The sequence below is a fragment of the Bombina bombina genome, chromosome 4 (genome assembly GCF_027579735.1).
Source record: "Bombina bombina isolate aBomBom1 chromosome 4, aBomBom1.pri, whole genome shotgun sequence".
NCBI lineage: Eukaryota > Metazoa > Chordata > Amphibia > Anura > Bombinatoridae > Bombina > Bombina bombina.
Genome location: NC_069502.1, coordinates 305,378,108 through 305,394,800, shown reverse-complemented (window position 1 = coordinate 305,394,800; position 16,693 = coordinate 305,378,108). Strand labels below are relative to the sequence as shown.

The following is a 16,693-nucleotide window of genomic DNA, read 5'->3' as shown; positions in this document are numbered from 1 at the left end:
GTTTGGCGACTGAGATAATCCGCTTCCCAATTGTCTACACCTGGGATATGAACCGCAGAGATTAGACAGGAGCTGGATTCCGCCCAAACCAAAATTCGAGATACTTCTTTCATAGCCAGAGGACTGTGAGTCCCTCCTTGATGATTGATGTATGCCACAGTTGTGACATTGTCTGTCTGAAAACAAATGAACGATTCTCTCTTCAGAAGAGGCCAAAACTGAAGAGCTCTGAAAATTGCACGGAGTTCCAAAATATTGATTGGTAATCTCACCTCCTGAGATTCCCAAACTCCTTGTGCCGTCAGAGATCCCCACACAGCTCCCCAACCTGTGAGACTTGCATCTGTTGAAATTACAGTCCAGGTCGGAAGCACAAAAGAAGCCCCCTGAATTAAACGATGGTGATCTGTCCACCACGTTAGAGAGTGTCGAACAATCGGTTTTAAAGATATTAATTGAGATATCTTTGTGTAATCCTTGCACCATTGATTCAGCATACAGAGCTGAAGAGGTCGCATGTGAAAACGAGCAAAGGGGATCGCGTCCGATGCAGCAGTCATAAGACCTAGAATTTCCATGCATAAGGCTACCGAAGGGAATAATTGTGACTGAAGGTTTCGACAAGCTGAAATCAATTTTAGACGTCTCTTGTCTGTTAAAGACAGAGTCATGGACACTGAATCTATCTGGAAACCCAGAAAGGTTACCCTTGTCTGAGGAATCAATGAACTTTTTGGTAAATTGATCCTCCAACCATGATCTTGAAGAAACAACACAAGTCGATTCGTATGAGATTCTGCTAAATGTAAAGACTGAGCAAGTACCAAGATATCGTCCAAATAAGGAAATACCACAATACCCTGTTCTCTGATTACAGACAGAAGGGCACCGAGAACCTTTGTAAAAATTCTTGGAGCTGTAGCTAGGCCAAACGGCAGAGCCACAAACTGGTAATGCTTGTCCAGAAAAGAGAATCTCAGGAACTGATAATGATCTGGATGAATCGGAATATGCAGATATGCATCCTGTAAATCTATTGTGGACATATAATGCCCTTGCTGAACAAAAGGCAAGATAGTCCTTACAGTTACCATCTTGAACGTTGGTATCCTTACATAACGATTCAATATTTTTAGATCCAGAACTGGTCTGAAGGAATTCTCCTTCTTTGGTACAATGAAGAGATTTGAATAGAACCCCATCCCCTGTTCCGGAACTGGAACTGGCATAATTACTCCAGCCAACTCTAGATCTGAAACACAATTCAGAAATGCTTGAGCTTTCACTGGATTTACTGGGATACGGGAAAGAAAAAATCTCTTTGCAGGAGGTCTCATCTTGAAACCAATTCTGTACCCTTCTGAAACAATGTTCTGAATCCAAAGATTGTGAACAGAATTGATCCAAATTTCTTTGAAAAAAACGTAACCTGCCCCCTACCAGCTGAGCTGGAATGAGGGCCGCACCTTCATGAGGACTTAGAAGCAGGCTTTGCCTTTCTAGCAGGCTTGGATTTATTCCAGACTGGAGATGGTTTCCAAACTGAAACTGCTCCTGAGGATGAAGGACTAGGCTTTTGTTCTTTGTTGAAACGAAAGGAACGAAAACGATTATTAGCCCTGTTTTTACCTTTAGATTTTTTATCCTGTGGTAAAAAAGTTCCTTTCCCACCAGTAACAGTTGAGATAATAGAATCCAACTGAGAACCAAACAATTTGTTACCCTGGAAAGAAATGGAAAGTAGAGTTGATTTAGAAGCCATATCAGCATTCCAAGTCTTAAGCCATAAAGCTCTTCTAGCTAAAATAGCTAGAGACATAAACCTGACATCAACTCTGATAATATAAAAAATGGCATCACAGATAAAATTATTAGCATGCTGAAGAAGAATAATAATATCATGAGAATCATGATGTGTTACTTGTTGCGCTAAAGTTTCCAACCAAAAAGTTGAAGCTGCAGCAACATCAGCCAAAGATATAGCAGGTCTAAGAAGATTACCTGAACACAGATAAGCTTTTCTTAGAAAGGATTCAATTTTCCTATCTAAAGGATCCTTAAATGAAGTACCATCTGACGTAGGAATAGTAGTACGTTTAGCAAGGGTAGAAATAGCCCCATCAACTTTAAGGATTTTGTCCCAAAATTCTAATCTGTCAGACGGCACAGGATATAATTGCTTAAAACGTTTAGAAGGAGTAAATGAATTACCCAATTTATCCCATTCTTTGGAAATTACTGCAGAAATAGCATTAGGAACAGGAAAAACTTCTGGAATAACCACAGGAGATTTAAATACCTTATCCAAACGTTTAGAATTAGTATCAAGAGGACCAGAATCCTCTATTTCTAAAGCAATTAGTACTTCTTTAAGTAAAGAACGAATAAATTCCATTTTAAATAAATATGAAGATTTATCAGCATCAATCTCTGAGACAGAATCCTCTGAACCAGAAGAGTCATCAGAATCAGAATGATGATGTTCATTTAAAAATTCATCTGTAGGGAGAGAAGTTTTAAAAGATTTTTTACGTTTACTAGAAGGAGAAATAACAGACATAGCCTTCTTTATGGATTCAGAAACAAAATCTCTTATGTTATCAGGAACATTCTGCACCTTAGATGTTGAAGGAACTGCAACAGACAATGGTACTTTACTAAAGGAAATATCTGCATTAACAAGTTTGTCATGACAATTAATACAAACAACAGCCGGAGGAATAGCTACCAAAAGTTTACAGCAGATACACTTAGCTTTGGTAGATCCAGCACTAGACAGCAATTTTCCTGTAGTATCTTCTGACTCAGATGCAACGTGAGACATCTTGCAATATGTAAGAGAAAAAACAACATATAAAGCAAAATTTATCAAATTCCTTAAATGACAGTTTCAGGAATGGGAAAAAATGCCAAAGAACAAGCTTCTAGCAACCAGAAGCAATGAAAAATGAGACTAAAATAATGTGGAGACAAAAGCGAAGCCCATATTTTTTAGCGCCAAATAAGACGCCCACATTATTTGGCGCCTAAATGCTTTTGGCGCCAAAAATGACGCCACATCCGGAACGCCGACACTTTTGGCGCAAAATAACGTCAAAAAATGACGCAACTTCCGGCGACACGTATGACGCCGGAAACGGAAAAGATTTTTTGCGCCAAAAAAGTCCGCGCCAAGAATGACGCAATAAAATGAAGCATTTTCAGCCCCCGCGAGCCTAACAGCCCACAGGGAAAAAGAGTCAAATTTTTTGAAGGTAAGAAAAAATGATTAATTCAAATGCATTATCCCAAATATGAAACTGACTGTCTGAAAAATAAGGAATGTTGAACATTTCTGAGTCAAGGCAAATAAATGTTTGAATACATATATTTAGAACTGTATAAACAAAGTGCCCAACCATAGCTTAGAGTGTCACAGAAAATAAGATTTACTTACCCCAGGACACTCATCTACATGTTTGTAGAAAGCCAAACCAGTACTGAAACGAGAATCAGCAGAGGTAATGGTATATATAAGAGTATATCGTCGATCTGAAAAGGGAGGTAAGAGATGAATCTCTACGACCGATAACAGAGAACCTATGAAATAGACCCCGTAGAAGGAGATCACTGCATTCAAATAGGCAATACTCTCCTCACATCCCTCTGACATTCACTGCACGCTGAGAGGAAAACCGGGCTCCAACTTGCTGCGGAGCGCATATCAACGTAGAATCTAGCACAAACTTACTTCACCACCTCCATCGGAGGCAAAGTTTGTAAAACTGAATTGTGGGTGTGGTGAGGGGTGTATTTATAGGCATTTTGAGGTTTGGGAAACTTTGCCCCTCCTGGTAGGAATGTATATCCCATACGTCACTAGCTCATGGACTCTTGCTAATTACATGAAAGAAAAATAAACACTAAATTACACAAAATAAAAAAACAAAATTATCCAAAATAAAAACGAACTACTCCTAATCAAAATAAAAAAGCACCCCCGTCCCCAATAAAAAAACCCTAGCCTACACTAAACTGCCCCAAAGAAATCAGCTTTTTTACATGTAAAAAAAATACAAACAACACCCCCCGAACAGTAAAACCCACCACCCACACAACCAAACCCCCCAAATAAAAACCTATCTAAATAAACCTAAGCTAAACATTGCCCTGAAAAGGGCATTTGGATGGGCATTGCCCTTAAAAGGGCATTTAGCTCTTTTACATTGCCCAAACCCTATTCTAAAAATAAAACCCACCCAATAAACCCTTAAAAAAACCTAGCACTAACCCCCGACGATCCACTTACAGTTTTCGAAGACCGGACATCCAATCTCATCCAGGCGGCAGAAGTCTTCATCCAAGCGGGCAGAAGTCTTCATCCAAGCGGGCAGAAGTCTTCATCCAGACGGCATCTTCTACCTTCATCCATCCGGCGTGGGTCCATCTTCAAGACATCCGGCGCGGAGCATCCTCTTCTTCCGATCGCCGCTGTAGAATGAAGTTTCCCTTTAAGTGACCTCATCCAAGATGTCGTCCCTTACATTCCGATTGGCTGATAGAATTCTATCAGCCAATAGGAATTAAAGGTGAAAAAATCCTATTGGCTGTTGCAATCGGGCCAACAGGATTGAGCTTTCATCCTATTGGCTGATCCAATCAGCCAATAGGATTGAGCTTGCATTCTATTGGCTGATTGGAATAGCCAATAGAATGCAAGCTCAATCCTATTGGCTGATTGCAACAGCCAATAGGATTTTTTCACCTTTAATTCCTATTGGCTGATTGAATTCTATTAGCCAATCGGAATGTAAGGGATGCCATCTTGGATTATGTCACTTAAAGGGAAACTTCACTCTACAGCGGCGATCGGAAGAAGAGGATGCTCCCTGCCAGATGTCTAGAAGATGGACCCGCTCCACGCCGGATGGATAAAGATAGAAGATGCCGTCTGGATGAAGACTTCTGCCCGGTCTTCGAAAACTGTAAGTGGATCGCCGGGGGTTAGTGTTAGGTTTTTTTAAGGGTTTATTGGGTGTGTTTTATTTTTAGAGTAGGGTTTGGGCAATGTAAAAGAGCTAAATGCCGTTTTAAGGGCAATGCCCATCCAAATGCCCTTTCCAGGGCAATGGTTAGCTTAGGTTTATTTAGATAGAATTTTATTTGGGGGGTTTGGTTGTGTGGGTGGTGGGTTTTACTGTTGGGGGGTTGTTTGTATTTTTTTTTTACAGGTAAAAGAGCTGATTTCTTTGGGACAATACCCCACAAAAGGCCCTTTTAAGGGCTATTGGCAGTTTAGTGTAGGCTAGGGTTTTTTTTTATTTTGGGGGGCTTTTTTATTTTGACAGGGCTATTAGATTAGGAGTAATTCGTTTTTATTTTGGATAATTTCGTTTTTTATTTTGTGTAATTTAGTGTTATTTTTTTTGTAATTTAGATAATTGTATTTGATTAATTGAATTTTTTTATTTTATTGTAATTTTAGTTTTTAGTGTAAGGCAGGTTAGGTTTTATTTTACAGGTAACTTTGTATTTATTTTAACTAGGTAGTTAGTAAATAGTTAATAACTATTTACTAACTAGTCTACCTAGTTAAAATAAATACAAACTTACTTGTGAAATAAAAATAAAACTTAAGCTAGCTATAATGTAACTATTAGTTATATTGTAGCTAGCTTAGGTTTTATTTTACAGGTAAGTTTGTATTTAGTTTTAAATAGGTTATTTAGGTAATAATTGTAATTTTTATTTAGATTTATTTTAATTATATTTAAGTTAGGGTTACGTTAGGTTTAGGGGTTAATATATTTATGTAGTGTTAGTGATGTGGGAGGCCAGAGGTTAATAACTTTAGTATAGTGGCGTCGACATTGGGGGCGACAGATTAGGGGCTAATAAGCATAGGTAGGTGGCAGCGATGTTCGGGCCAGCAGATTAGGGGTTAATAACTGTAATGTAGGTGGCGGCAATGTTAAGGGCAGCAGATTAGCCGTTAATAACATTATGTAGGTGGTGGCGATGTTAGGGGCAGCAGATAAGTGGTGTTTAGACGTGTTTTTTATGTTAGGGTGTTAGGTTTAAACATAATTTTTTCTTTCCCCATAGACATCAATGGGGCTGCGCTACGGAGCTTTTGTTTCCGCGATCGCAGGTGTTATGCTTTTTTATAGCTGACTCTCCCCATTGATGTCTATAGGGAAATCGTGCACAAGCACGTCAAAACACTGTTTGTATTTGGGTGAGGTATGGAGCTCAATGCCAACATATCGTCCGTACAAGCCAGGTTTTACAAAACCTGTAATAGCAGCGCTATAGGGAGGTGAAATACTGCCGCTTTTGTGGCGGTCGTTAATTTCCCTATAGCGCTCAAAACAGGTAATCTAGCTGAATGTTTCTTCTACAGCTTACAAAACTACATACGTTCATCAGTTCATTTTATACTTCAAAAGGCATTTTACTTGTAAGAAGAATAGTTTCTTAAAGGGACACAAACCCATTTTTTTTATTTCATGAATCAGATTGAGCATGCAATTTTAAGCAACTTTGTAATTTAATCCTATTACAATTTTTTATTTATTCTCTTGATACCTTTATTTTAAAAAGCAGAAATGTAAGCATAAGAGCCGGTTCATTTTTGGTTTAGCACCTGGGTAGCGCTTGCTGATTGGTGGCTAAATGTAGCCACCAATCAGCAAGCACTACCCAAATGCTGAACCAAAAAAAAAAAATTGATAATAGGAGTAAATAAGAAAGTTGCTTAAAATTGCATGCTCTATCTCAATCATGAAAAAAAAATGGGGCATGATGTCCCTTTAAGTTTTAATAAATTTCATCAAGACATAAAATAATCTGCAGTGGTACACTGTAAAAAAGTAAAACAATAATTACATTCAAAATATTTTAAACATATTTAGATATTTTTTACTATTATAGATGAACATTGAACCAAAACAAAACATAATTGTTTCAATCTATTTAACAAAAAAAAAGGCACTGACACATTAACTCTCCTCTGTCTTTTCCTGGCTTAGTATTTGGTGTCTCGGCATGAAGTGCTTGAAACTTATGCCGTGCCCACTGAGTAAGATGGTCAATCATTGAGAATACTGTCTGGGTGCTGAGTTGGCTCAAATCAGAAGCATTATCTTGTAAGCGCCGGGTCCATGGATCATCATGCTTTAAAACTGCCATGATCTCTACATAAACCTGAAACAACAAGTTGTTGATAAAAAAAAGATGTTGTCTGATGGCTTGTGTTCCACATAGATGTACATGAAATTATTAATAATGTGATGGCCATGGGTTACATAATATCAATTAGTGTATAGTATTATTATTGTTTCACAACTTCTAGTAATTTAAATAAATTAGGATTCCCAATATTCTATCAAAACATAGCACTGGAAAAATCATTATTTAAATCTAATATCTAAAATCAGATAAGGTATTATATTCCTGGAATCAAAAAAGATTTATACATACACACACACACATATATATATATATATACACATAATATATATATATATATATATATATATATATATATATATATATATGTGTGTGTATGTATATACACACACACACACATATATATATATATATATATATATATATATACATACACAAACACACACATATATATATATATATACACATACACAGTATATATATATATATATATATATATATATATATATATATATATATATATATATATATATATATATATATGTGACAGATTCCGTCTACCCTCACTGGTAGCTCCGCCAAAGGATCTTCCCGATACCTGGAATCTGCCGCTATGTAGCGGAGAAAGCAATTCTAGCAGAAGCCCACCCAAATAACTAGACAGTCTAGTATTCAAGTGAAAACACGAAGTACCTCTTTATTGGGAAAACACACAGTTTTTATTCAAAATCTCATCAAAATAAAAGCCTTATCAGTCCCCCAAATCTCGCGCCATTCCCGCCCCTCCAGACAGGCTGGCGCCTTCCATAGATTCCATTGTCCCATAGTGTCAAGCAGTATAGTGATGGTGGTTCCTGGGTGATCCCGAGGGAGCGGCGGCACTTCCAGGGTGTCGTTGGAAAGTCCTCTGTCCCCAGATGCTACAGTCCAAAAACGTGACATGATCCATTGCTGGGGGCCGGAGCTATGGGTGATTAAACGTACACCAGGAAGGTCACTTGGGAGTGAGGGCTGTAGAGGGGGGTCCAGAACCCCGGTTCCCAAGGGAGCTCCCTTCCGGCAAGCACCCTGCCTCATGCCCTCCTCACGGGGGATCAATCCCCAAGAGAGCGGAGCTCTGGGGCAAGGAGCCTCTGGGGCGACCTGGGTTAAAGGACACCGTGGATCAACTGTTGTGGCCGACCGGTAGTTCCATGGGCCCGGCCAGCAGGAAAGCGATGGGGCGGTCAGAAACCCGCTCTTCCAAGATATGGTCCAAACACAAAAATACAACAAAGTGAAGGTCTGGGAGATCGCAAATGCTCCCAATCACACAAATCCAGTGAGAAACACAAAGGGGATAGGTGGTAGCGGTTTAACCCCTGCAGCCCGGTATCCGTGGCAACTTCCCCTTTCAGTTCGGCAGACCCGGCTAGATCCACACACGGGTCGGTCAGGGGCTGTCCGAGGAGTTTATGCCACATCAGTCTGCCGTGAAAGTCCATCAGCAATCCCAAAGTTAAAGGGCTGCAGGTCTAAACTCCACCGTAGCAATCGTCCATTGTTCCCGGACACTCTGTTAAGCCACACAAGGGCATTGTGGTCTGTGAGGACGGTGAAGGGCCTCCCATAGAGGTAGGGCTGTAGCTTCTTCAGGGCCCATACCAGGGACAGAAACTCTTTCTCCACTGCTGCGTAGTCTACTTCCCTGGGTAACAGCTTCCTGCTGAGGTAGGCTACGGGGTGGTTTTGCCTTTCGTTGTCTTTCTGGCTTAACACTGCTCCCAACCCGAACATGGAGGCATCTGTGTGGATACAAAAATGCTTGGTTGGATCAGGAGCAGCCAAGACAGGGGCAGAAATTAAGGCAGACTTAAGGCTCTGGAAGGCAGTTTCCCACTCTGGGGACCACAGGACTTGTTGGGTGAGTCGTTTGCGTGTCAGGATGGTCAGGGGTTTGGCCAGGGCACTGTAGTTAGGGACAAATTCTATAGTACCCAGCGGTCCCTAGGAAGGCTAGCACCTGGGTCTTGGTTTTCAGAGTGGGCCAGTTGGCCACAGCCTCAACTTTGGCCGGTTCTGGTCGCTGCTTCCCACAGCCCACCCTGTGGCCCAGATACTGGACCTCCGAGCTTCCGATGGTGCACTTGTCGGGCTTTAATGTCAGCCCTGCAGCCCTGATGTGATCTAGGACGACCCCCAGGTGGACCAAATGGTCCTCCCAGGTGACGCTATAGATGGCGATGTCATCCAGGTATGCACAGGCATAGTCCTGGAGACCATCTAGAAGCGATCCACCATCCTCTGGAAGTAATAATCGCCTCAGGCGGGTTGGGTAAATAGAGAGCCAGTCGCCACTGCACCTGTCTCTGGAGGTCAGAATCCGTGGTCTCCAAGGTTGAGCTGGTACTGGGCTGCATACTGCCTTGGCCGTTATCCAACCCACCGGCCGGCTCGTTAGCCCGATCATCCTCCATCAGCTCGGCTATGAGCACCGCCTTTGTATTGCTGCCAGCTACTCTTCCTCTAGCTTGCAGTAAGTTCCTTAGCTCGTCCTTCCGGAGATAACTATATTTTTACATCCAAAAAGGTCTTCAGGTGTTGGTTTGGACGTTCCAGGTAGACAGAAGCATCCCACCGCTTGCCACCCCTGTGTCGGATTCCGGCTACCCCGACTGGGTAGCTCCGCCAAAAGATCCTCCCGATACCTGGAACTTGCCGCTATGTAGCGGAGAAATCAATTCTAGCAGAAGCCCACCTAAATAACTAGACAGACTAGTATTCAGGTGAAAACACGAAGTACCTCTTTATTGGGAAAACACACGGTTTTTATACAAAATCTCATCAAGATAAGCGCCTTATCAGTCCCCCAAATCTCCCGCCATTCCCGCCCCTCCTGACAGGCTAGCGCCTTCCATAGAGTCCATTGTCCCATAGTGTCCAGCGGTATAGTGATGGTGGTTCCGGGGTGATCCCGGGGGAGCGGAGGCACTTCCAGGGTGTCGTTGGAAAGCTCTCGGTCTCCAGCTGCTAAAGTCCAACGAGCGACATGATCTATGGCTGGGGGCCGGAGCTATGGGTGATTAAACATACACCGGGAAGGCCACTGGGGAGTGGGGGTTGTAGAGGGGGGTCCAGAACCCACGGTTTCCAAGGGAGCTCCCTTCCGGCAATCACCCTGCCTCTTGCCCTCCTCACGGGGATCAATCCCCAAAAGAGCGGAGTTCTGGGGCAAGGAGCCGCTGAAGCAACCTGGGTTAAAGGACACCGGGAATCCAACTGTTGTGGCCAACCGGTAGTTTTATCGGCCCGGCCGGCCGGAGAGGGATGGGGCGGTCAGAGACCCGCTCTTCCAAGATATGGTCCAAACACAAAAATACAACAAAGGGAAGGTCTGGGAGATCGCAAATGCTCCCAATCGCTCAAATCCAGTGAGAAACTGGAACAATGAAAAAACATAATTTATGTAAGAACTTACCTGATAAATTCATTTCTTTCATATTAGCAAGAGTCCATGAGCTAGTGACGTATGGGATATACATTCCTACCAGGAGGGGCAAAGTTTCCCAAACCTCAAATGCCTATAAATACACCCCTCACCACACCCACAAATCAGTTTAACGAATAGCCAAGAAGTGGGGTGATAAGACAAAAGTGCGAAAGCATAAAAAATAAGGAATTGGAATAATTGTGCTTTATACAAAAAAATCATAACCACCACAAAAAAGGGTGGGCCTCATGGACTCTTGCTAATATGAAAGAAATGAATTTATCAGGTAAGTTCTTACATAAATTATGTTTTCTTTCATGTAATTAGCAAGAGTCCATGAGCTAGTGACGTATGGGATAATGACTACCCAAGATGTGGATCTTTCCACGCAAGAGTCACTAGAGAGGGAGGGACAAAATAAAGACAGCCAATTCCGCTGAAAATAATCCACACCCAAAATAAAGATTAAATCTTATAATGAAAAAAACTGAAATTATAAGCAGAAGATTCAAACTGAAACAGCTGCCTGAAGTACTTTTCTACCAAAAACAGCTTCAGAAGAAGAAAACACATCAAAATGGTAGAATTTAGTAAAAGTATGCAAAGAAGACCAAGTTGCTGCTTTGCAAATCTGATCAACCGAAGCTTCATTCCTAAACGCCCAGGAAGTAGAAACTGACCTAGTAGAATGAGCTGTAATCCTTTGAGGCAGAGTTTTACCCGACTCGACATAAGCATGATGAATTAAAGATTTCAACCAAGATGCCAAAGAAATGGCAGAGGCCTTCTGACCTTTCCTAGAACTGGAAAAGATAACAAAAAGACTAGAAGTCTTTCGGAAATTCTTAGTAGCTTCAACATAATATTTCAAAGCTCTAACTACATCCAAAGAATGCAATGATCTCTCCTTAGAATTCTTAGGATTAGGACATAATGAAGGATCTACAATTTCTCTACTAATGTTGTTAGAATTCACAACCTTAGGAAAAAAATTAAAAGAAGTTCGCAACACCGCCTTATCCTGATGAAAAATCAGAAAAGGAGACTCACAAGAAAGAGCAGAGAATTCAGAAACTCTTCTAGCAGAAGAGATGGCCAAAAGAAACAAAACTTTCCAAGAAAGTAATTTAATGTCCAGAGAATGCATAGGTTCAAACGGAGGAGCTTGAAGAGCCCCCAGAACCAAATTCAAACTCCAAGGAGGAGATATTGACTTAATAACAAGTTTTATACGAACCAAAGCTTGTACAAAACAATAAAAATCAGGAAAACTAGCAATCTTTCTGTGAAAAAGAACAGAAAGAGCAAAGATTTGTCCTTTTAAGGAACTTGCCCACCTCCATAGGAGGCAAAGTTTGTAAAACTGATTTGTGGGTGTCGGGAAACTTTGCCCCTCCTGGTAGGAATGTATATCCCATACGTCACTAGCTCATGGACTCTTGCTAATTACATGAAAGAAAAGGGCTTTACTTCTATAAGCTCATAAAAAAGGGGGCATTACTTTTGCCTGACCCTGTATGTACTGTATGTGTGTGTATATATATATATATATATATATATATATATATACACACACACACAGATATATATATATATATGTCAGGTGCTCTGGCATTAAGGATTTCTATGTTTCCTGTCTGTCCTGGGAGTGCTTTCCAAACCTGGTTAACAGATATGATCAAGAGAGCTCCGTAACAGGATTGCAAAATTGTATCAGTACTAGAATGAGACGCTAAGGTGGGCGGTCCATATTGAGCTCGATCGCATTTAAGGGAAGTTTCCAGTGGGCGTGGATATTCCTCTGACAAAGCGGTGACGTAACCACGAAGCGCGTAAGGCCACGCCCACCTTGCGTCTGTAGTTACGGATCAGCAATCAGCTGTTTGTTTGCTACACTGAACGGACACTGTTTGAAAAACTTTGCTGTAAGATTGTTTTGCTAGAGTGGACTCCACTAACCAAAGGATACATTGGATCAATTTGTGGATCATTTCCTTTAATAGCAATACCCCGGATTTCGACACACTCTTTCAAGTGTCCAGGACAAATTACGGAGAATAGCGGTATTCAGTCACATTTTTATTGAAACGCCTGCACATACCTCACAAGTTTGAGGTTGACTCTTGTGAGTAGATAAATTGATTTGCACTATGTAGGTGCCTCTGTGCGCTTCCTTTTCTACTTGTCTACATATATATATATATATATATATATATATATATATATATATATATATATACATACATACACACACACACACACACAGAAATACCTATAGACTATTAAACCAGGATAGAGCAGACATTTGGACCTAAATAAATCTCTTGGAAAGGTCCTTGCAACCTTCCTAGAGAAAATCCAAGATATGAAAATAGGTTAAACAGAGAGCAAAATAATATATATGTTCTAATATAGTTTAAATATAGATAAATATAGATAAATCATTTAGCAGTAATGGGAAAGCGGGCACAGTTGAGAAAATTCGGTGAATTCTGAGATAAAATGTTCAAAACTGGCAAATGTGTGGTAAAAAAATGGACTATGGGACAAAGATCCAGAAAAGGCATGTATGAACAAGCAAAAAAACTAATTTGATACTTTTTTTAAATCCGAAAACATAAAGGCCTAGATTACAAGTGGAGAATAATGGTAATCTTGGCCATAATATATGAAGTCCAAGACCATACAATAGTATTCCCATACCCCAAAATTAGGTTTTTTTTTCTTTAGAGGAGTAATACAATTTTAAGAAATAGCTAAAACAATATAATTAACAATGTATTCCAAAAGGTTTTTATTAAACATTAAGCATACCATCTTACCTCATGCTGATCCTCTTTATTACAACCCAGCAAGACATAGACAAGAATATGCGGTAAAAGGTAAATGGTCACCTTGAAGTCATGTTTCATCATTATACTGCAGCAGTTGAAGACTCTGCTTGCAAGCTCATGCCTCACCTGACAACAAAACAAGAAAGGGATTAATATTGATCTATAACAACCGACTGTTAGACCTCAAAGGCTCTTCCATTCAAGATTTTGAAGTTTAAGGGACCCTGTGTATGTGCCTTTCTGTGGGTGACTGTAAATGTGTGCACAAATGAATGATGCTACCTGTGGTTGTGTCTCTGGGTGCCTGTTTATGTGCTTGTGGGTGTGCATTTCTGCTATGTGTGCCTGTGCTTGTGTATGTAAATATCTATTGGTGCCTTATTTAAAACTAAATGACAGTGAGACATGGAGGGGGAAGGCTGCCGATTAGAATTTAAGGGGAGGGGCACATTTTGTAATGTCACCCTATGAGTCAGAAACAGAAACTGAGTGACATGGAATCTCTCTACGTGCCACATATGGCACAAGCGTTATAGGTGTCTGACCCATGCTTTAGGTGTGACAGTGGGAAGTGTGATTGTAAACACAGAAAGAAAGTGAGAACGTAGGAATCCTTTTCATATACTTAGAATATTTTTAATTAAAGATTAGTATTTATATATTGTTTCTTAGAAGATATCAAACATTGCATCATCTAAAAACAGAATTTATGTTTACCTGATAAATTACTTTCTCCAACGGTGTGTCCGGTCCACGGCGTCATCCTTACTTGTGGGATATTCTCTTCCCCAACAGGAAATGGCAAAGAGCCCAGCAAAGCTGGTCACATGATCCCTCCTAGGCTCCGCCTTCCCCAGTCATTCGACCGACGTAAAGGAGGAATATTTGCATAGGAGAAATCATATGATACCGTGGTGACTGTAGTTAGAGAAATTAAATCATCAGACCTGATTAAAAAACCAGGGCGGGCCGTGGACCGGACACACCGTTGGAGAAAGTAATTTATCAGGTAAACATAAATTCTGTTTTCTCCAACATAGGTGTGTCCGGTCCACGGCGTCATCCTTACTTGTGGGAACCAATACCAAAGCTTTAGGACACGGATGATGGGAGGGAGCAAATCAGGTCACCTAGATGGAAGGCACCACGGCTTGCAAAACCTTTCTCCCAAAAATAGCCTCAGAAGAAGCAAAAGTATCAAATTTGTAAAATTTGGTAAAAGTGTGCAGTGAAGACCAAGTCGCTGCCTTACATATCTGATCAACAGAAGCCTCGTTCTTGAAGGCCCATGTGGAAGCCACAGCCCTAGTGGAATGAGCTGTGATTCTTTCAGGAGGCTGCCGTCCGGCAGTCTCATAAGCCAATCTGATGATGCTTTTAAGCCAAAAAGAGAGAGAGGTAGAAGTTGCTTTTTGACCTCTCCTTTTACCAGAATAAACAACAAACAAGGAAGATGTTTGTCTGAAATCCTTTGTAGCCTCTAAATAGAATTTTAGAGCACGAACTACATCCAAATTGTGCAACAAACGTTCCTTCTTTGAAACTGGATTCGGACACAAAGAAGGCACAACTATCTCCTGGTTAATATTTTTATTAGAAACAACTTTCGGAAGAAAACCAGGTTTAGTACGCAAAACCACCTTATCTGCATGGAACACCAGATAAGGAGGAGAACACTGCAGAGCAGATAACTCTGAAACTCTTCTAGCAGAAGAAATTGCAACCAAAAATAAAACTTTCCAAGATAATAACTTAATATCTACGGAATGTAAGGGTTCAAACGGAACCCCTTGAAGAACTGAAAGAACTAAATTGAGACTCCAAGGAGGAGTCAAAGGTTTGTAAACAGGCTTGATTCTAACCAGAGCCTGAACAAAAGCCTGAACATCTGGCACAGCCGCCAGCTTCTTGTGAAGTAAAACAGATAAAGCAGAAATCTGTCCCTTCAAAGAACTTGCAGATAATCCTTTCTCCAAACCCTCTTGTAGAAAGGATAGAATCTTAGGAATTTTTACCCTGTTCCATGGGAATCCTTTCGATTCGCACCAACAGATATATTTCTTCCATACTTTATGGTAAATTTTCCTAGTTACAGGCTTTCTAGCCTGAATAAGAGTATCAATGACAGAATCTGAGAACCCACGCTTTTATAAAATCAAGCGTTCAATCTCCAAGCAGTCAGTTTGAGTGATGCCAGATTCGGATGTTCGAACGGACCTTGAACAAGAAGGTCCCGTCTCAAAGGTAGCTTCCATGGTGGAGCCGATGACATATTCACCAGGTCTGCATACCAAGTTCTGCGTGGCCACGCAGGAGCTATCAAGATCACCGAAGCCCTCTCTTGATTGATCCTGGCTACCAGCCTGGGAATGAGAGGAAACGGTGGGAACACATAAGCTAGGTTGAAGGTCCAGGGCGCTACTAGTGCATCTACTAGAGTCGCCTTGGGATCCCTGGATCTGGACCCGTAGCAAGGAACCTTGAAGTTCTGACGAGACGCCATCAGATCCATGTCTGGAATGCCCCATAATTGAGTTATTTGGGCAAAGATTTCCGGATGGAGTTCCCACTCCCCCGGATGAAATGTCTGACGACTCAGAAAATCCGCTTCCCAATTTTCCACTCCTGGGATGTGGATTGCAGACAAGTGGCAGGAGTGAAGCTCCGCCCATTGAATTACTTTGGTCACTTCTTCCATCGCCAGGGAACTCCTTGTTCCCCCCTGATGGTTGATATATGCAACAGTCGTCATGTTGTCTGATTGAAACCTTATGAATTTGGCCTTTGCTAGTTGAGGCCAAGCCTTGAGAGCATTGAATATCGCTCTCAGTTCCAGAATGTTTATCGGGAGAAGAGATTCTTCCCGAGACCATAGACCCTGAGCCTTCAGGTGTTTCCAGACCGCGCCCCAGCCCACCAGGCTGGCGTCGGTCGTTACAATGACCCACTCTGGTCTTCTGAAGCTCATCCCTTGGGACAGGTTGTCCAGGGTCAGCCACCAACGGAGTGAATCTCTGGTCCTCTGATCTACTTGGATCGTCTGGGACAAATCTGTATAATCCCCATTACACTGTCTGAGCATGCACAGTTGAAATGGTCTTAGATGAATTCGCGCAAAAGGAACTATGTCCATTGCCGCAACCATCAAACCTATTACTTCCATGCACTGCGCTATGGAAGGAAGAAGAACAGAATGAAGTACTTGACAAGAGCTTAGAAG

The 16,693-nt window shown here is 41.2% G+C and overlaps 1 protein-coding gene across 1 annotated transcript in view; it reads right to left on the bottom strand.

Moving 5' to 3' along the window:
• The window catches only part of ATR (ATR serine/threonine kinase), a 455,512-nt gene that overhangs the window by 222,314 nt on the left and 216,505 nt on the right, over positions 1-16,693 (bottom strand). The window contains exons 27-28 of the mRNA XM_053711664.1: positions 13,462-13,599; positions 6,978-7,185 (exon numbers count right to left, since the gene is read on the bottom strand). Of these exons, the coding sequence (XP_053567639.1) occupies positions 6,978-7,185; positions 13,462-13,599 (346 nt within the window). The remainder of the gene's footprint in view (positions 1-6,977; positions 7,186-13,461; positions 13,600-16,693) is intronic.